This window comes from Camelina sativa, chromosome 5, assembly GCF_000633955.1.
Source record: "Camelina sativa cultivar DH55 chromosome 5, Cs, whole genome shotgun sequence".
NCBI lineage: Eukaryota > Viridiplantae > Streptophyta > Magnoliopsida > Brassicales > Brassicaceae > Camelina > Camelina sativa.
In genome coordinates, this window is record NC_025689.1 from 3334428 (window position 1) to 3348140 (window position 13713).

The 13713-nt window shown below is 34.7% G+C and overlaps 2 protein-coding genes and 1 long non-coding RNA gene across 4 annotated transcripts; 2 read left to right on the forward strand and 1 right to left on the reverse strand.

Moving 5' to 3' along the window:
- LOC104785231 (U4/U6 small nuclear ribonucleoprotein PRP4-like protein) lies at positions 5619-8733 on the forward strand. 2 transcript variants are annotated; one of them, XM_010510409.1, is made up of 7 exons: positions 5619-5681; positions 5770-5863; positions 6106-6228; positions 6427-7153; positions 7546-8002; positions 8097-8294; positions 8394-8733. In XM_010510409.1, exons 3-7 carry the CDS (start codon positions 6159-6161, stop codon positions 8586-8588), a joined length of 1647 nt encoding a protein of 548 aa, XP_010508711.1. In that variant the 5' UTR covers positions 5619-5681; positions 5770-5863; positions 6106-6158; the 3' UTR covers positions 8589-8733. The 2 variants fall into 2 exon arrangements, with proteins under 2 accessions (XP_010508711.1, XP_010508712.1); XM_010510410.1 differs by having other exon boundaries at positions 5623-5681; positions 5789-5863.
- On the forward strand, positions 9389-10183 carry LOC104785233. Its single transcript, XR_767333.1, has 2 exons — positions 9389-9468; positions 9572-10183. It is a non-coding gene; the product is annotated as an uncharacterized LOC104785233 (long non-coding RNA).
- On the reverse strand, positions 9987-12521 carry LOC104785232 (UDP-N-acetylglucosamine--dolichyl-phosphate N-acetylglucosaminephosphotransferase). The gene is made up of 11 exons (XM_010510411.2): positions 12031-12521; positions 11860-11947; positions 11676-11767; positions 11454-11572; positions 11230-11345; positions 11007-11134; positions 10835-10921; positions 10654-10714; positions 10517-10557; positions 10312-10432; positions 9987-10218 (listed from the first exon to the last, which is right to left on the reverse strand). The coding sequence occupies exons 1-11, from the start codon at positions 12411-12413 to the stop codon at positions 10159-10161; spliced, it is 1296 nt and encodes a 431-aa protein (XP_010508713.1). The 5' UTR covers positions 12414-12521; the 3' UTR covers positions 9987-10158.

The window sequence follows — 13713 nt, forward strand, 5'->3', positions numbered from 1 at the left end:
TCTTCTTTCCGCTTGCAATTTTCATCTTAAAGTTTTTAAAACTTTTTATTTTTGGGTCTTGAGCCTACTTACCAATTTGCCTATATAGCTTGTGTTTGTTGTACACCCGTGTCAAGGAAAAAATAACTTGTGATGTAGACCCTATGAGTTCACCAAACAAATATTAGTCTAATTTCATTTGGTTTTTGGTTAATTATTGCAAAGAAATCCCCAAGCAAATCTTCAACATATGCTTTTTTACTTGTACAAAGTTGTCTATTTACTATTTAGGGTAAGAAGACAAATTACGTGTCTATTTAGGGGAAGAGAACTAATTAGTTTGTCTAACAATGAATGTGTTTTAGCATGTTAGACTATATAGCTCGAATTGTTCATTGAGAAAGCAATCTTATAATCTGATTTAAATATCAAAGATTTGTCCTTTAGGAATTAATGAATCTCATTGCCCAAACTTTAGGCTTAGGACATGACTAGGTAGTTTAACTAGTAATTAGACTAAACAAAAAATTAAAACATATATACTTAATAGTTATATTTAAGTATATATATTTTGTTTGTATTTGATGTTACATTACACACAAAATTATGATTTTACTAACAACTAGATTATATATGACCTGCGGTACACCGCAGGACAAGTTTTTCTCTATTCTTTTATTAATGTACTATTTTAATACTAATTTTGCTAATGCACTCTTTTGTTAATTTTAGTGATTTTAGTATATAATTCGTGGTATACCGCACAATAATTTTTGTTTAATACAATCTTAAGTAAATCAGTTTGACTCGACATATTTTATATTGGTGTTGTTAAAATAGTAAAATAAGGATTTAACCCGTATTGAAATATCATATTAATGAAATTATATTTTTTAGTATTATCGATTCAATCATGTAATATCATATAACCCGTCATGTAATATAACTCGTTTGTGTTATTTTAAAATTTTAGTATGTTTAAATATTCATAATTTTAAAATTTTTATTAAGTTTAGATATATCAGTTATAAATTATAATCTTCTTAAAATTTTATAATTTACTATATATACAGTAAATTTACTATATATGTATGTTGAACACACACTTTTTATATTAATTGAGTAATATATGTTTGTTTAAAAAAATTTAAATCACAATATATGCAGGAAAAATTCACATTTTTATTAACTTTATATATTATATGATGATTCACTATATTTAAATTTTAAAATCAAAAAAAGAGGATAGGAGAATATATTTTTTAATATGGAATAAATCTTCTAATATCTATATTAATTATAGAATATTATATATATGGATATTTAAAATATTTTAATTCTGTTTGGTTATAAAAATATAGAGAGAATTAACTAAATTTGTTTGGATATGAATATAATTCCAAAACAGATTTTTGAGCAAAAACTGCTGCAAAAATACTAGTATAGATGTAAGGATTGTTATTTACGTTTATACCTAAGTTTCCATATTTTATCTAACTAACGTAATCAATATACATATTTGCTCTAGTTTGATAGTGCGTATGTTACCATGAAATACATTGAACCAAGCCAACCAATTCTTTATTAATCCACAATTTGTGAGTTAAGAGTAGGGGTTTTATTTAAACATATGTAGGTATGATTCGTTTTCCTTTTTATGCTATAATCACTGTGGAACCTTAGCCCCATAGGAGTAATCAACAACAACGATACTGCACATAACCTTTTTTCTAAGCGCGAGAAGAGAACCATTCATTAAGATTTGTTTTTCGAATATCTAATCGTATCATTTATTTATATATAAACACAGCACTTGTCCTTTTCTTAATAATATTTTCAAGGCAAAAAACTATAGCATTTGATGGTTTTGTTGGAGGATCAAGAAACCAAAAGAAGACCAATTGTGTGAACAAAATAAAGCTTTTTATATTCTATTAATAAATTATGTGGTTTTAGTGCAACGCACCATATTATATAATCTAATCCCGTTTTTTTTTCTCTTGTCTTGGGGAGGAATAGCTCCTTTATTAATGTTTATCATATCAGAAAATTAGACCTACATATATATATACCCTGACAAGTTCAAAACCATATATATATATATATATATATATATATATATATATTAAATTTTCTAACGTGGATCCTCATGAATATATACATAGTTTCGGACTAGTCAGGGCTCGTTCATCTATAGACTGTAATTAATCCACGATCTACTCTAACGTTTACATACAAGATATATTTGATTGCGAATACAAAATATGATTGATCGGTTGTAGCTTAGTTTAGTGTTCCTTATGTTTTATTTGTTCTTTTTCTTAGATTGTTGTTGTCAAAATTAAGCATGATGAGACAGACAAACTCCGATCCATATATTCTTCATCTTACAATATTGAGATTAAATTTCAACAATATGTTGGCATAATCTCTTCCTAAATCATATTATGTGGTCGGGATTACAAATCTAATGGGCTCCATCATAAATTTCGTAGTGGTGTGACTTGTTGAGGGAAAAATATAAACATTTTTTTATAAAGTATCTTGCAAAGTTATAATTAAACTCTATATCTTAAAGTTAGAACTTCATATTTCATAGCCAAATGGTTGTAGTCTATTGGTTTACTAGTACTAGTCAAGTCAACAGATACACCCATATTCTTACCAGATAGTTGACATAATAAGTTACAAAATTACTAGAAACTTCGATTATTAATAATAAGAATAACACTGAGGAATAATGAAATTTAGTAAATGAAAATTAGGTGACCTATTGCTATCAAGGGAGTCAAGCAAAAATATTTTACCCCTGGTGAAATTTAATACACTATGTACGTACAGTTTAACATATGCATATAATTGGTATTCACAAGAATGATATACCAATATTTAAAAACAAAGATCACACACATGTACATATAACAGAAGTATAAAACCTTATATATTAAATGAAAAAATTGGAAGGCTAAAAATATGAATTAACTTGAACTATTTAAAACTTGCATCAGATAAATTAGTTATCTACGACGAAAATAGCATGTAAAATGGTATTTAGGTCACGTCTTAAGAGAAAACTGTGACACTTATGTGCTGCAACTAGTCATGAAAAGGGTATATGAAAGTGAAAACAACAGTTGAGTTTTCTTTATATAATATATATAACATGTGGCAGACACTATCCCTTTCACAAGTTTGAATTTTGGTTGCAAAGGGGGAAAAAAGGTTTGAAAGGAAACGAAGGCCAGGGCCAAGTGATCCCTTAAGATTAATGACAATGACCATCTTCTGCATGCGCAACTTCAAGATTTGAGAGAGTACTCTTACATCACAAGAAAGCTACATCTCTACATAGAAACACCATTGGAGAGTCTTCTGCAACAACTCAGTAACTGTTTTAATTTATGTCTTAATAAAGACTCAATCAGTTTGTGACAAATCAGTCGTCTCTGGACCCCTATTGAATAATATGGAGAAATAACCAAATAGATAATAAGCATTTGCATAAAGTTTGTAACACAATCATTTCAGAGGCATAATGTGACACCCCATATGACAAGTTTTGTCTATAATTAAGGTCGTGAAACTATTAGATTAGACTAAAAAAATAGAATAAAAACAATGATCATATCAAATGTGAACGAGTAATTTAAAGCTAAGCTTGTGTCTTAGTGGGCACAAACGATAACAGTAAAAATAAGAAATAAAATGGAATAATAAGTACCTCGTAGAACAATTTCTGAAGAAGTAGGGACACATTAGAAGATATGCTGTGAGTGCTTTCTGAAAGAATTAAATTAACAGTGAAATAACAAGGAAAATTTTATCAACAAGATTCAAAGCATAGATCCTTTGTGTAATTAAGTTCAATGAACTAGCTAGTAAATCTTGGAAATCTCATCTTAGAACTAAAATAAGCCATTCAAAACAAGGAATGATTAAGCATCAAGTCCCAAGTATTTCAAGACGAAAGTGACAAGTGAGTTATTGTCTATTGAGGGTTATAGAACATAGAAAAAGGGTTTATCTTCAAGCTATCTTCACGTGGTAAGTGGAGCCATTTCCTCACCCACTGCACTAGATAGAAAGTAAGTAAAAAACACGGGGAAGAAAAGGACTTGAGAGATAACACGAAAAGACATTTAAATGACTTAGAAATTGAGCAGACAAGATTTAGGAACCAGAAGTAGTAGAAGAAGAAGAAGTGCAAGTCTTAATGGCTGTGCTTGAAAGTCTCAGCAAAGTGGAACCACCTTTATTTGGAGAACAATGTCACGAGCCCTATGGAGTTAGGGACCCCTCCTCTAAGCCATGTCTTGGCTTGCGCCACGTGGATACTAATATGATATGGTAGGATCAATATCTTGAATCTCAGACTGACTCATTTGACTGATAGATTGATACCACTCACCAAAAAAACTAACTACACTGTGTGAGAAAAAGATTGTGGGGTCGGCCAACTTTTGAGACATCAGAAAGAAACCAACACTGTGGAAAAAATAAATATGCGACTGATAGTAAAACAGGGGCGGTAACAGTAAGGGTCACCCATTTTATTCGTATAACTTTTTGCATGTCACGTTTCAGATTTATGTTGGAATATTGCCCGAATTAGCTATACTCTATTGAAACATGATAGAAAGGCTACCAAATTTTTTGATCAAATCATGCTAGTAAGAGAATCATATGAGAATATTCGAAAATAAATCAACTAAAACTGTAAAAAAATATCTTAGCAAAATATTAGATCGTTTTTTTATCGTAACATGCTGCATGCTCTCTACTGTTCATAGTATAGAACCAAACTCACTTTTATTAGTATTGGTATAACGATAATTCCCATCCTTAATCTTCATATAAGATATAACAGAAAGGTTAAGTCAAAGAAAAAAATAAAACACATATAAGCATAATATCACTTGTAGTTAACTTGAGTAGTCACATATAAGCACAATGTCACTTGTAGTTGACTTGAGTAGTTAGAGAATCAGGGTTTGCTTAGAAGCAAAAAGATAAGTATAGAACAAGTGACTAGTATTAACTTGGGAAGAATATTTCTCATTAATGAATATGAATGTACATCCGTCTCTTATATACAATACTCTAGATGAGCTAAGTAAAAGGAAGCTTAGCACATTTATAAACTATGTGTATATCTTAATAACTAGTATATTAAAAAGGGTACATGGATTATGGTATCCGAAAGCCAACTAGGATATAGCACCGACGATTTATTGCCATGTAAATATATAAACATCCCAAAGAACCACAACGTGTGCGAGATACCATAAACAGAAAGAGTATATTTGCAACGGTGCTGCACTATACATGGGTCGTGTATTTCAAGGTTTAGAGAATGAGTAATAAAACACTCAAAAAGGTTTCAGTGGACAATTAGAAACATGAAGAATGAAGATAAACATTAATGTGCACACACACGTACAATGAGTATATCAAACTTTGTGGAGTTGGGGTTGCAAGACAATTCATTGATTTATTGATTTCTTACAAATAGAAACGTCGTAGTATCTGTCACCAAAAAAAGAATAAAGGAAAAGCCCATTATGAAAAGGCCCAATATGAACCGACCCGTTTCAGAAAGTTGGTTTATGTCTGTCTACTCAAAACCTCTTTAAGCTCTAAATCGGAAAATCTCAGCTTCTCTCTCTTCTCTATTCCGGTTTTTGGCTACCGTCTCCGGAGAGGTATGAACTACTTTTTTGTTTTTCTGATTCAGCTTCTCTTTTGTTTCTCGTAAAGTTGGGTTTTTAACAAATTTGGTTTGTTGATTAGGTTATGGGTTTTGTCTCAGGATACACGGAGCTTGGGGAGCAGCAGAGAAGTCTATCTCGAGACTAACGAGATTCGTGGATTTCGTCAATTCCTGGTAAAATTACTATCCCAGTTTCTGAAACCTGTTGATTTTAATTTGGTTCTTTGTGTCTTTTGAACTACACGAGAGTATGTATGCCCTTATGAAGTGACTATTGAAAGCTTGATACTTTGACTGTTAGGTGTTTGTTTAAATTCCCCAGAGAGCACTGATACTTCGATTTTAGAATTAAAAGCTACCCTCTTTACGTGTATACAAGTCCCAGAGAACTGATTTGGAATTCTTCTTTGCTCCAGGGTTTTCTCTAGATTGTTGCTTCGGTGGTGTTTTTTGGGGATATAAGGAAATCATGGAACCCAACAAGGAAGATAATGTGTCATTGACACCTACTGCTCAAATCACAGCACCTCCAGTTCCAGGTAATTCATTAGCTTTGTTACATCTAAGATTACATGCTGTTGAATTCCCTTGTATCTATTTCACTTATTCCTGGTAGAGAGTTTGTTTTGTCTGTTTCGTTCTTCAAATTATTATTGAAAGTGTGTTGGGGTTTTCTTTGGTTTCGTGATCATTATTAACTCTAGTGATTGACGTCTCACTTTTACTGCAACTTTCAGGTTTCTCTGCTTTACCACCTGTGGTTCCTCCTTCTTTCCCTCCACCAATGGCCCCAATACCAATGATGCCACATCCTCCAGTTTCCCGCCCACCTACTTTTAGGCCACCTCTTTCACAAAATGGTGAAACGAAAACCAGTGACTCGGATTCTGATTCAGACGATGAACATTTTGAGATATCTGAAGGGAGTAGGCAGGTCAGAGAAAGACAGGAAAAGGCGATGCAAGATTTGATGGTAAAGCGTCGTACTGCTGCTGTCGCAGTTCCAACAAATGACAAATCAGTTAGGGATCGCCTTAGACGACTTGGGGAGCCCATTACTCTATTTGGAGAACAGGAAATGGAGAGAAGAGCTAGGTTGGCTCAGCTTATGGGTAGGCTTGATATGAATGGGCAGTTGGATAAACTACTTGAAGCTCACGACGAAGATGCGGCTCCAAAAGAGGAAGTGGATGATGATGTACCTGAATACCCTTTCTTTACCGAGGGTCCAAAGGAACTTAGAGAGGCTAGAATAGAAATTGCCAAGTTTTCTATCAAGAGAGCTGCTGTCAGGATTCAGCGTGCAAAGCGGCGGAGGGATGATCCAGATGAAGATATGGATGCAGAGACTAAGTGGGCTTTAAAGCAGGCTAGAAACATGGTCCTTGATTGCAGTAATTTTGGAGACGATCGTCCTCTTACTGGCTGCTCCTTCTCTCGCGATGGAAAAATACTTGCCACATGGTATGTCTCTCTTCTATCTCCTTCATACTCTCCAGCACAAACTTACTTATTCTCCACATATAGTTTCTTAGGTGTGAGACATTTTTGCTCGTCTCTAGTTGATTAGAATTACCTGGACTAGACTACATTCTACCTGCATATTTTAGTTTCATTGATATATCAGTTGACAAGTATGTTAATAATCCTGTTCTTAAATACTGAACCTGCTGATTTTCCTCAGTTTCAATTCCTTGCATTAAAAACATGATGTTAGTTAGGCGTACAGTTTTATCTTATAAATTACATACTCCATGTCTAGTGCATTTGCCCTTTCTATCTGCATTACACATTCTCGAGGTTCATGACTTCTGTAATTCTCTTCTGATTAGTAATTTGTTTTTTTCTTTGTCTAGTTCTCTAAGTGGAGTTACGAAATTGTGGGAGATGCCTCAAGTTACAAAAAAGATTGCTATCTTGAAGGACCACAAAGAACGTGCAACTGATGTAGTGTTCTCCCCTGTGGATGATTGTCTAGCAACTGCTTCTGCTGATCGAACTGCAAAGCTGTGGAAAACTGATGGAACGCTCCTACAAACTTTTGAAGGTCATTTGGATCGTCTTGCACGGGTTGCCTTCCACCCATCAGGAAGATACCTGGGAACAACCAGCTTTGACAAAACATGGAGATTGTGGGATATAAACACAGGTGCAGAGCTGCTTTTGCAAGAAGGTCACAGTCGCAGTGTCTATGGAATTGCATTTCAACAAGATGGAGCATTAGCAGCTTCTTCTGGGCTTGATTCACTCGCACGGGTTTGGGATCTCCGCACTGGTAGGAGTATTCTTGTCTTCCAAGGACACATCAAGCCTGTAAGTAGCATTCTAGTTTTGTTCCCTTGGTATTCTACTTCTCTTAATTTACTAACCTTATTTCTAATCTCCTCTGCTTTATATGCTTCTCCAGGTACTCTCAGTGAATTTCTCTCCTAATGGTTATCACTTGGCATCTGGTGGTGAGGATAATCAATGCCGTATTTGGGATCTAAGAATGAGAAAGTCACTGTACATTATCCCAGCTCATGCTAACCTTGTGTCTCAAGTGAAGTATGAACCACAAGAAGGCTACTTCCTGGCCACTGCCTCATACGACACGAGAGTCAATGTAAGTACTTCTGTAGTCCCTTTCCTAAGTACTTTTTTATTAATCTTGTGTTTCATCTGCTTATAGTTTGATTCTAATTTCTTACATTTTGTGTAACAGATATGGTCGGGAAGAGATTTCTCGCTCGTCAAAAGCTTAGCAGGACATGAGTCAAAAGTCTCCTCGCTAGATATCACTGCAGATAGCTCGTGTATCGCAACTGTATCGCATGACCGCACCATCAAGCTTTGGACGAGCAGTGGAAATGGTGATGATGAAGATGAAGGGAAAGATACAATGGACATAGATCTTTAGAGATAAGCTTGTTTGTTATAGAGAATCATTAAATCGTTATTGATATCGTGTCGGGATCTATACAAGTTCAGGATGATGATGATACATTATCTTTGAGAATTTTTGCCATTTTGTTCAACAAAAGCAAATGAGTCAACTTTGTTTACATGAGTTACTTCAAACCATCTTAACAAAAAATTACGTTGCTGTATTAGTTGTACAAGAAACTAAAGTAATGATTCTGTAATTGTCAGAGGCAAAGCAGGAGAAAGATTTGCGGTTAGAAACTCTCTAGCTTAAGCTGTAGTTGAAGGCACTGGAGATCATTGCTGTGAATATATGACTGGTGGTTGTGTCGTTGTACTTGGGAAGTAAGTAACACCTCACTTTCTCAGCCTTGAGCCAGAAACCAGAACCAAGAACTTAATAATGTCTTAAACGCCATATGTCATAATGTAGAAATGTAGAAATGTAGCCGCCGGGATGGCAGGTGGATTGGCATATATCCTTGACGAGGACAATACACTCCTCCCTAAGGTTTAACATTACAAATTCTGCTAAAAAAATCTCGAAAATGTTTTCTCTAAAGTTTGTGAAACATTGAATTAAACGCACCGCTATTTTCTTCATTTTCGACAAAAAAAAACCCTCTTTTTTTTCATCTTTTTTCCTATCTATAAAACCCATTATTTGATTTAAGTGGGCATTTATGGGTTTTTAAAAAAAAAAAAATTGTGTGAATAGCCCAATATAGAAGAGAGACCGAACGGCCCATAACAAATAAATAATACTCCTCCACTCTTTTAGAGCTGCCTTCGTCTCTCTCTCAATTTGAACGAAGAAGCCTAGTTTCCATTTTCCAGTTCCAACAAACTACAGAAGAGGATGTGCAGCCAATGAGGTAACAAAGATCCGATTTCAAACCCTAAAAAAAAAAAATTTGGATCTTATATGAGCTTTTTCGTTTGTTTATTAAGGCCTTTAGTTTATTTTAATTTTGGTAGTATGGATGCATCCGTCGGGAACGTGTCAAAGACGGACCAAGCCTTTGAAAGCATTTTTGAGATTTTGGATACCATGACTGCAAATCTCGACCAAAAGAGTTATCAAGAACTGCTGGACTTAAAGAGCGCGTTTGAGACTTTACTGAGTAAAGTGACGGAAGCGCGGGAGAAATTTGACCAACCCTAAAATATGTTGTCTGCTTTTTTAACCAACACTAACTCTGTTGTTAGTGTTCATTGGGGTAGAAATTAAATTAAATGCTGTGGTGGATTCTGACCTAGAGAGAGAGAGAGTTGTGTGGATTTTTAAAAAGTTATGTTCGTTGTTTCAATTTGAACTCTTTCTGCTCTTCTCTTTAAGTATAAAAAGGTAAGTTTTTTGAGTAAACTGATGATGATGATATACATTGTCATGTCTTTGAGAATCTTGCCGCAAATGAGTCAACTTTGTTTACACGAGTTACTTCAAAGTTCAAACCATCTTACGTTGTTATATTAGATTGTACAAGAAACTAAAACTAAATGTTTCTGTATTTGTGGCTTGTCTGAAGAACAGAGCAACTAAAGATTTTTTCAGGTTGCAGATTTTACTTGTACCAACCAGCAAGAAAGTGTCTAAGTATGAAACAGAAGGCACACGCTAAAGCCTGCAGTAGAAACAAACAAAATGGCAATTATTATTTGGGAATTTACATACGAACAGTGGTGATATATACATATAACTGAGACTTGAGACCTACCTGGAAGACGAGAAGATGGATGCAAAGTGACTTTTCTGATTTAGGACCAAACAACCTCAAGTAAACATTGACGAGTGTCCCATCTTTTGTGCCGGTCAGTAATCCGGTCGCTGTATCATACCTAGATATTTTCAAAAGACGAGGTGAGTGATGCTGTCTGTTCTTTAATCAGTCTACAAAAAGAATTGAACATAAAGATGGTTACCTCGGGAGACGATGGCGCGGACATTTCACAATGCCAGCAAGCTGCAGAGTTATTATTAGTATATATTATGTTAGATGGTTGAAACATGAGTTGACGAGATTTAAGTATGCCACAGAGGAGTAAAAGTAGATATAAACCTGAGGGAGCGACAATAGAAAGTTCAGAACTTGTGGAAGAAAGAAGATGAGGAGGGTTTCACTGCAACAGAAGAGAAAGATGGCATGGGAATCAGTTGCATGGTCATGCACTAGCTGGTAGTTTCCATGTAATAGTGAAGTGCAGGTGCCTCAGAGAAGATAAGAGGGTTTGGAAGTATACCTAAAGTGACCAAGAATGCCAACAACTGCCATAGTCATCCCAGCGAATACTGTGTAAGTGTCTCCAACAAAAACTGAAGAAGGATACCTAACAGCAGAAAATTGCAGAGAATAGTCAGAAAAAGCATCACTTCCACTAATCTATAAGCACGTTTAGCTTTGAGTGATTTTACCAATTGTAAGCAAGCATTGCCAAGGACGTGGCCATCAGCGGTTGAGTAAGAAATATCGAGAAGGCATGAGCTTGGTGATACTCGGGATCAGTAGATGATCCGATTTGCATAACATTGTGTATCAGGATCTACAAAAAAAAGTGGTATGTATCATATCTTAACCCAAAAAAGGAACAAGGGAGAGAAGAATTCAGAGACATTATATATTGACTATAGGACTTACAGCAGCAGCAATAACAACAGTCTGACCGATTTCAAGGCCATTCAGACCAGCGTGTATGTTAATAGAGTTTGTACAAAACACGGCAAGTAACCCCATATATAACTTATATATACGTCCTGCCACATTAAAACATATATTGAGCTAATCATAATCATTTTACCTCTCTCCAAAAATATAACTATGGAAGTCAAACTTGTATTAAATTAGTGTAACTTGATCATTACCTAGATCAAGCACTTCCAAGCCAATAAAAGCAACTAGAGGTTTGGGTATAACAATAGTCGTATGTCCAGCATAAGCCATCAGCAATGGAAGGGTAGCAAAAGTTGGCAGGACAAGTTTCCTATTGTTTGTAATTGACAAGAGAGAGAGAACAAAGTGAACCAAAGACGACAAGCATGTGAATTTCATCAAAACAGTAAATTGATAGAGGAATTTGAACTAACACTCTCCAAGGCACATCAAGGACATCATCTACAAATCCAAGCAAAATCATGAAGCATATAGACGCTAGTGCTGCATTATACTCCACAAGCCACTACACAAAGTCATCAAAACATTGATGATGAGAATCACACTACAGCCACAAAGATCAACAAAACAAGACCCATCAAGCTTGCACACACTTACATTTGAATCTTCAGTAAAATTGAAATACTGAAATATGATCGCCACGATCAAGAAGACAACTCCCACAACAATACCCAATGATTCAGGCCTGTGATGACATAGTAATTTGTTAAGCTGATCAAAAAGAAGTAATGAGAGGATTCAACTAGAGAGATAACAAAAAAGACTCACACTTTATTATCACCTTGAGGAGTGCCTCTTTTGTTAATATCAAAACCAAACATGTTACGCCTAAGAACGTATCTGGCAGCAACAGGAATCATCTTGAGTGTGACGAAGAACCCAACCAAGCTAAGCCCCGCGTTTATCAGAATCGAGCGTTTGAGCTCGTTTTCAACCTTATAGTGAAAACAGAGAAGGTAGAGATAGAGAGAACAGAGAAGAGTAGAGATCACAAAGATCACTCCCAGTTTCGGCGGCGCGAGACGGAACTCCTCACCGGAAGCAGCAACGGTCTTTCGAGTCATCTTCTGCTCCGGTGGCGCTGATTTGGGTTCCGCTGGATCCGGTTTGTTGGACACTGACATCGTGGAAGCTCTCTTACGAGCTGCCATGGCGGATTCGTTGCCCTCGTTTCGTCTTCCCCCGTTCGCCTGAGAAAAGGTTGGATTCTTCAGAGCAATTCCAGTTATGCGTCACAACGACCAATAATGATTCGCCACGTGTGTGCAATACGACACCGTGTCATGTTAAATAAAACCTTAAAAAGTTTAGGATTAGGATTAGCGCATTAACAAAACCTATGTTGTGTTGTGTCATAATATTAACTTAGGTGACATAAACATATGCCATTGAGAATTTTGTGTAGAATTAATTTATGTAGCAAACACATCAGCGTGATATATAATACAGAAGAAGATAATTATTGACAAATTCAGAATTCATATATAAAAGATTATTTAATAAATAATATAGTTATTATCATAAAAATTTCAACAATCTTTTATGTAATTACATGAAAATTGACAGATAAAATTATTTATTTTTGATCGATTATAAGATGAAAAGATCTATCTGTTCGATCAGCTATTAGCACCGGAACTTGGAGTTGAAACTCTTGAAGAAGAAGAAGTAGGACTAGGAGACGCTGAAACTTGACTACTACTTTCTTGGCTTCCGTCATCGGCACTCGGAGATGTATCACTCTCTGAAGAGCTGCTGCTAGACTTATCACTATCGTTGGACATTCCCTTATGACACCAGTTTCCCATTATTAAGGTTCCTTACGAACGAACATAACAAAAATAATGTTAGAATTGCTAAATTATGTATTAGTTTTTTTTTTTTTTTTGTAATGTATTTCCAAATTAATCAAATAGTACTTCTTCGTCTTAAGGATTAATTAGTTTTAAGAATGCAACAACCACTTGTAGTCAAAAATCTAAGTTTTTGCTAATGTACCTCGAATCTACGTAAGAGTTTTATATATATTACCTTCGCAAATCTAGAGTAAAAACACAAGTATATGAGTTATGTTCGATTAGATTTTTATGATTACACAATTCTTCTTCTTTTTTTTTTTTTTGTCAACTACACAATTCTTCTTTTATAGTGAGAGGAAAATATCTTTTTGTCAAAAAAAAAAGTGAGGAAAATATCTCAATATTCAATACAATATCATTTAATTAGTAGCTAATTAACAACATTTTTCATGATCTAGTTGACCTTTTTTTTAATTGAAACTTGGATGCATAGGATTATGAATTTATGTTTTGCCCCAAAAAAAAAAAAGAGATTATGATTTATGTCATAAAGTTGTATGATTACTAATTAATCATAGTCTAAAAAAGTTTATATATTCTACTAGATTTTGACATTTGTTTGTACTTAAGACATAATTTGTAAAGAGGAGAT